The 6,000-nt window shown below is 62.3% G+C and overlaps 1 protein-coding gene across 1 annotated transcript; it reads right to left on the bottom strand.

The window, feature by feature from the left end:
- Positions 1-2,323: 2,323 nt before the first annotated feature.
- On the bottom strand, positions 2,324-3,401 carry EMIHUDRAFT_235881 (hypothetical protein; the record flags this gene model as incomplete). Its single annotated transcript, XM_005779776.1, has 3 exons — positions 2,324-2,403; positions 2,648-2,759; positions 3,027-3,401. 3 exons carry the CDS (start codon positions 3,399-3,401, stop codon positions 2,324-2,326), a joined length of 567 nt encoding a protein of 188 aa, XP_005779833.1.
- Positions 3,402-6,000: the final 2,599 nt, after the last annotated feature.

Raw genomic sequence — 6,000 nt, 5'->3', positions numbered from 1 at the left:
TTGGGGTTGCCTGTCAGGCCGCCGAGCGAGTGCAGCGCGCCTGTGGTGAGTGATTGGTGGAGGAGTCCGGCTCTGGCTCCTACTAGGGCCCCTGCCAAGCCGCAAGGTAGTGCGGCGCGCCGGCGGAGGCGAAGGCGTGAGCGCGCGCGCCGAGCTTCTCGAACTGCCGGCCGGGCATCGGGGCGGAGAGCGAGAGCGAGCTTGTGGCGAGCACCTTGCGCGGGCGAGAGGTGGGCGAGAGATGGGCGAGAGGTGGGCGAGAGGTGGGCGAGAGGTGGGCGAGAGATGTAGCCGAGGGGCAGCCGAGATGTAGCCGAGATGTAGCCGAGAGGCAGCCGAGAGGCAGCCGAGATGTAGCCGAGATGTAGCCGAGATGTAGCTGAGATGTAGCCGAGATGTAGCCGAGGTGCAGCCGAGGTGGAGCCGAGGTGCAGCCGAGGTGGAGAGGAGTAGCCGAGGTGGAGAGAGCGCCTCGCCGCCGAGCGAATCACAGGGTGTCTTGGCATGAGGCAGGCCGGTTGACGTGTGCCTGAGGAACCAGATTGAGGAACCAGATTGAGAAAGGGCGGTCTTTGGCAGGCAGGCAGGCAGGCAGGCAGGGGCAGTCGAGATCTCCTCTCCTCGCACGGCTTCACGCCGTGCCAGTCTCGGCCAATCTCGGCCGATCTCGGCCAGTCTCGGCTGCATCTCGGCTGCATCTCGGCCGATCTCGGCCGATCTCGCCTCTGCTCGCGCGGCCCCACGCCGTGGGTGCGGAAGCCCCAGAGCGAGTTTGGTCCGCCTGCCACATGGTCCCCAAATGATGGTGACCGTCGACCATGGCCGCAGCATAGCCCCCAGGGCGGAGGCTTGTCGGCCGAGGAAGAGGCGGTCCGGCAGAAAGACCCCGTGCGGCGGCCTACATCTCGGTGCAATCTCGAGTGATCTCGCGTCATCTCGAGCTCGCGTGTCGCGAGGCAGCCCCGCGCATGAGCGGCGCGGGCGGCGGCGCGGAGTCGCCGGTGGCGGGCAGCGGCGCGGCGCGGCGCGGCAAGAGCAGGCCGAGCGTAGCGGCGACGCTGAGCGAGAGCTGCGGCAAGCCGAGCGCCGCCAGGGGCGTGTGGACGCGCGCTTCGGCGGTGTGCTTCTGGAAGGCAGCGTCTCCGACGCCGCCGAGGCCAGCCACCTGTGGTGGGGCGCAGCTGATTAGTGAACAGTTCACTCACAGTTCATTAACTCTTCATTAGCCACCTCCGTGGTGAGGCGCAGCTGATTAATGAACAGTTCATTCACTCTTCATTAGCCACCTCCGTGGTGAGGCGCAGCTGATTAATGAACAGTTCATTCACTCCTCATTAGCCACCTCCGTGGTGAGGCGCAGCTGATTAATTAACTGTTCATTAACTCCTCATTAGCCACCTCCGTGGTGAGGCGCAGCTGATTAATTAACTGTTCATTAACTCCTCATTAGCCACCTCCGTGGTGAGGCGCAGCTGATTAATTAACTGTTCATTAACTCCTCATTAGCCACCTCCGTGGTGAGGCGCAGCTGATTAATTAACTGTTCATTAACTCCTCATTAGCCACCTCCGTGGTGAGGCGCAGCTGATTAATTAACTGTTAATTAACTGTTCATTAACTCTTCATTAGCCACCTCCGTGGTGAGGCGCAGCTGATTAATTAACTGTTCATTAACTCCTCATTAGCCACCTCCGTGGTGAGGCGCAGCTGATTAATTAACTGTTAATTAACTGTTCATTAACTCTTCATTAGCCACCTCCGTGGTGAGGCGGAGGAGGGCCCCCCTTGTGGGGAGGATGGCGTCGTCGAGCGACGCGCGTGAGAAGGAGTGCTTCAGCGACGACTTTGCCGAGAGGCCTATTCTGGCCCTCATCGTCCCGATCCTCGTTCTGTTGAGTGCTTCAGCGACGACTTTGCCGAGAGGCCTATTCTGGCCCTCATCGTCCCGATCCTCGTTCTGTTGAGTGCTTCAGCGACGACTTGTCCGAGCCGCCTAGGGCCGTCATCGAGGAGCACCCGGAGTAGAGGCGCGCCCGCACAACGAGCAGAGAGCGGCTGCCGCGACTCGGGCGGCGCCTCGCTGCGAGAGCACCGCCCACGACGAGGTTCGGACTGGCACGTGGCACACCTGGCGCGACGAAGTAGCAGTTAATTGATCGCGTGGCACGCCGGGCGCGACGAAGTAGCAGTTAATTAATCGCATGGCACGCCGGGCGCGCGCCCGGCGAAAGGGCGAAAGGCGCGTGCGGCGTGAGACAAGGGATGAGAAACTGGCGGCGCGCCCGACGCAGCCACTCCCCGACGACTCCCCTCCCCTCCGCCGCTAGCTATGGGCTAGCTCATGCGCGGGGCAGCACATCACCTCGCGCAGCCCCGCCTCGTACGACACCTCGTGGCAGCCGCCTGCGGAACCAGCCCGGCGGAGGGAGGACTCACTCGTGCTGAAAGGGTCTGCACAACAGCACGCGTGGCGGCTGCCCGGCAGCGCCGCATGGCCGACGGCGGCGCTCACGCTTGCCGTGTGCCCCTTCTCCGAGTGCGACGACCTATTCATTAAACTAGCTCATGATGAACTAACTGTTAATGAGCGTGTGCCCCTTCTCCGAGTACGACGACCTATTCGCAGCGCCCGCCCGCCTCCACTCACGGCCCTCCGTCTCCGCGCGCCCATCCCCCGAGCGCGACGACTTTCGCTGGTGCGAGAGGACCGTCTTGCACACCTCTGCGTGCAGCCTCGCGTCGGCCCCGCCCCAGCGAGGCTACGGAGGCGAGGGCGGGGGTCGGGGTGTGAGCGCAGCGGTGGGGAGGGACAATGCGCTGAGGGCGGCGGTGGCGACGGCGGTGGCGACGGCGGTGGCGACGGCGGCGGCGGCGGCGGAGGCGACGGCGGTGGCGACGGCGGTGGCGACGGCAGTGGCAGCGGCGGAGGAGGCGACGGCGGTGGCGACGGCGGTTTGCGCCTTTGTCGCGTACAGCCGAAAGGTGTTGCTCTTGTGCTGCCCGGCCTCCATCTCGACGCCGAGCACCTCCGCGCGGCCAAACAGGTTGCGCACTCGCACCTCGGCGTCCATCGACCCCTCGCCCGCCGTGGAGTGGACTCCGGTTGAGGCAGTCGCAAGGCGCTGCCTCTCCGAGACGGTGACCACGACGTCCGCCAGCGGCATGTCGCCCTGCGAGCCGTCGGCCCGCGCGCGATCCACCGCGAAGTCCGCCGCCTCGAAGATCTGGAGCGACTCGAGGTGGGCCGCCGCGACGGCGCAGGCCGCGTGGATCTCGCCGAGGTTAGAGGCGGTGCGTAGTGCGCGCAGCTCGTTGCGAATGACCGACTCGTGGGTCTGCTCTGCGCCGCGCACGACGAGCCGATGCACGCGGCAGGGGGTGTCGGGCGTCGCGCCCGGCATGCGGCGAGGGCGGAGGCGGAGCAGCGGTCGAGGCGGATTGACCTGAGCAGCAGCCGCCGCCTTTTTTTTTTGAGAGCGCCTTCGTTGTTAATAGTACAAGAGGAGGGCGTCCATAGACACCTCACTAGACCCCACATACGGTCTCGCCCATGCCTCGCCGGCCGGAGAGATTGCTAGAGGTGGAGCATGCTGCTCTAGCCTCACATGTCACTTCCTGTCGTCTGTTGTTTGTTGTGCCCTTGTTTGTTTCTCTTGGCACCTTGGAGTGCTGGGGGGGGGCGACAGGGAGGATGTGGCCTTGAGTTATGTGTACGCCAACTCAGGGTGTGTGGCAGCCAGCTGGCTGTGTGTCTTGTGAGCTTGTTTGTGTCTGTGTGTCGCTCGTGCGTGTCGTCATCATCTGTCCAGCGTCCACCCATACCGCGTTGGTGTCCAGTCCGAGCCTGGCTGTTCTTCACCTTTCTACCTACCTACCTTGTACAAACCCAATGGTCCTCTGCGAGCGGTCCTTCGTTGCACAGTCGCGCACACGCACACGCCATGCCGCACCGCGCGCCCGCCCACCGCCCCGCCCAGGCGGGAAAGTCTTAGCTGAGCCTTCGATGTTATTGTGGAGTGTGTGTGTGTGTGTGTGTGTGTCTCAAGAATACTCACTCACTCACTTTGTGGAGTCCGGCCGCGGGTGACGCTCAGGATGTGTGGCAGCCGCCCTGTTGGCTGAGTGTCTTGTCTTGTGGTTCTGTGTGTCGCTCCTGTGTGACCATCATCGCCCGTTGGTGTCCCAGTCGTTGGTCGGACTGTGTTTCGCCTTCCCATTCAATCAATCAATGAGCCTTCGATGTTATTGTGGAGTCCGGCCGCGGGACGCTCAGGATGTGTGGCAGCCGCCCTGTTGGCTGAGTGTCTTGTCTTGTGGTTCTGTGTGTCGCTCCTGTGTGACCGTCATCGATCGCCCGTTGGTGTCCCAGTCGTTGGTCGGACTGTGTTTCGCCTTCCCATCAAACAATCAATGTTATTGCAATTTAAACGCAATACGCGGACATGGCATATCGCTCTCGGGCCCACAGACATCCCGCACACCCGCCGCCCCCGCGCGCCCCCCACCCCGGCCGGGAGAAAGGGGAGTGACAGCTTGGGACGGCGACAGACGGGATACCTCGGACTCCATGTGCGAGATCCGAGAACGCAGAGAGAAATGAAAGCCGTCCGGCTCACACTTTTTTCTCAGTGTAACCCGCCAATGTAGCTCTTTCGTATTTTTTGAGCCTGAGTTTGAGCTTGAGGCTATTTGGCTAGAGATTGCGCTCAAGAAGCAGCAACGAGAATCGGGGAAGGGGAGGATGCAATCGCCCCGGATTTTAGTAGGCGCCCGCCGCAGGCGGAGAAAATTTGGGCGGAGCGCCGTATCGATCAGCGATCACGGGTGGGAGAGCCTCTTGGCCCTCCATCCACAGCGCACAGGCCGTGCCACGGCCGACTTAGCCGATGTAAGAGGCTCCCGCTGATCTTAGACCGCGCAAGCACCCCAGCGTGCTTTTAAGCAGTAAGCACACTTAGACCCGCTAGGGGTAGGGCCTAGGCCCTAGGCGTCGAGGCTCAGAACTTAGACTACTACTGACCGGAATTGGACGGGCGGAAAAACACCCCCCTTTTATGCCTGACCCTGGCCATGGCCTCTCTGGGGGTGAGCTGGGCCGGCCGCCTCCGGGTCCGCCACTCGCACGATGGGCTCGCGTCCGGGAGAGCATCCGAGACCCGCGGTTGTCCGCTCGCTGGGCGCGACCTACATGGAAATCCACTGCACACAGATCTGTGCTTTTGGCGCCTATTGCTCGCTCTCTGTGCAATCGCAACGCCAGAGGCCGTGCTTGGAGAGTGTGTCGCAGTGCTGCTACGTCAGTGGATTGAGCCGCGACGCAGGCTCCATCGGTGAGCTGCGGCGGCGCACCGGCCGCTCCATGCATGCTCTCCGGCGAGCCGTCGCAAACGCGTTTCCGTCCGCCCGTTTCATCGAGTTTGCCCGAGTGGTAAAATGCAATCGAATCTGCCCGAGTGGTCAAGTAAAACTTTGCCTTTCGTAAAAGTTGCCCGAGTGGTCGAGTGGTCAGGTAAAACTTTGCCTTTCGGTAAAAGTTGCCCGAGTGGTCTGGGAAAAAAACGAAAATCGAGACGGACTTCTTGAACGGCCGGGCAACATGTCTTCCTTACTATTATTAATTGATGCTTTTTGCACGGCTGAGCCCCCCCCCTCCTCCCCCGCGCCCACTCCCTGCCCTCTCCCGCCATGCACTCCGTCAGAGCCCCCTCCCCTCCTGCACAACAGGAATTTTGACAATTAACCAGATGGCGAGGAAAACACAACTCGATGGGGCTGCCCCATCCCGGAGTGGTTCGATCCCACATAAATCCGAGACGGTGATGGATGCGTCGTACGGTGGTCTCATGCCCAGTGAGGTAGTGCATCTGACCACTCCTGATCCTGCTGAACAAGCTCCTCTTGTAGCTCGATCGGTCACACCGCCATCGCCGTCGGGGAGAGGGGGGACGACACTGCTTCGGCGGCGTGCACCTCGATCCTGTACCGTGTTTGTTATGACCC

Source organism: Emiliania huxleyi (assembly GCF_000372725.1).
Source record: "Emiliania huxleyi CCMP1516 unplaced genomic scaffold EMIHUscaffold_227, whole genome shotgun sequence".
Classification (NCBI taxonomy): Eukaryota; Haptophyta; order Isochrysidales; family Noelaerhabdaceae; genus Emiliania; species Emiliania huxleyi.
Note: the sequence above shows the minus strand (reverse complement) of the source record. Positions and strands in the feature narration are given on the sequence as shown.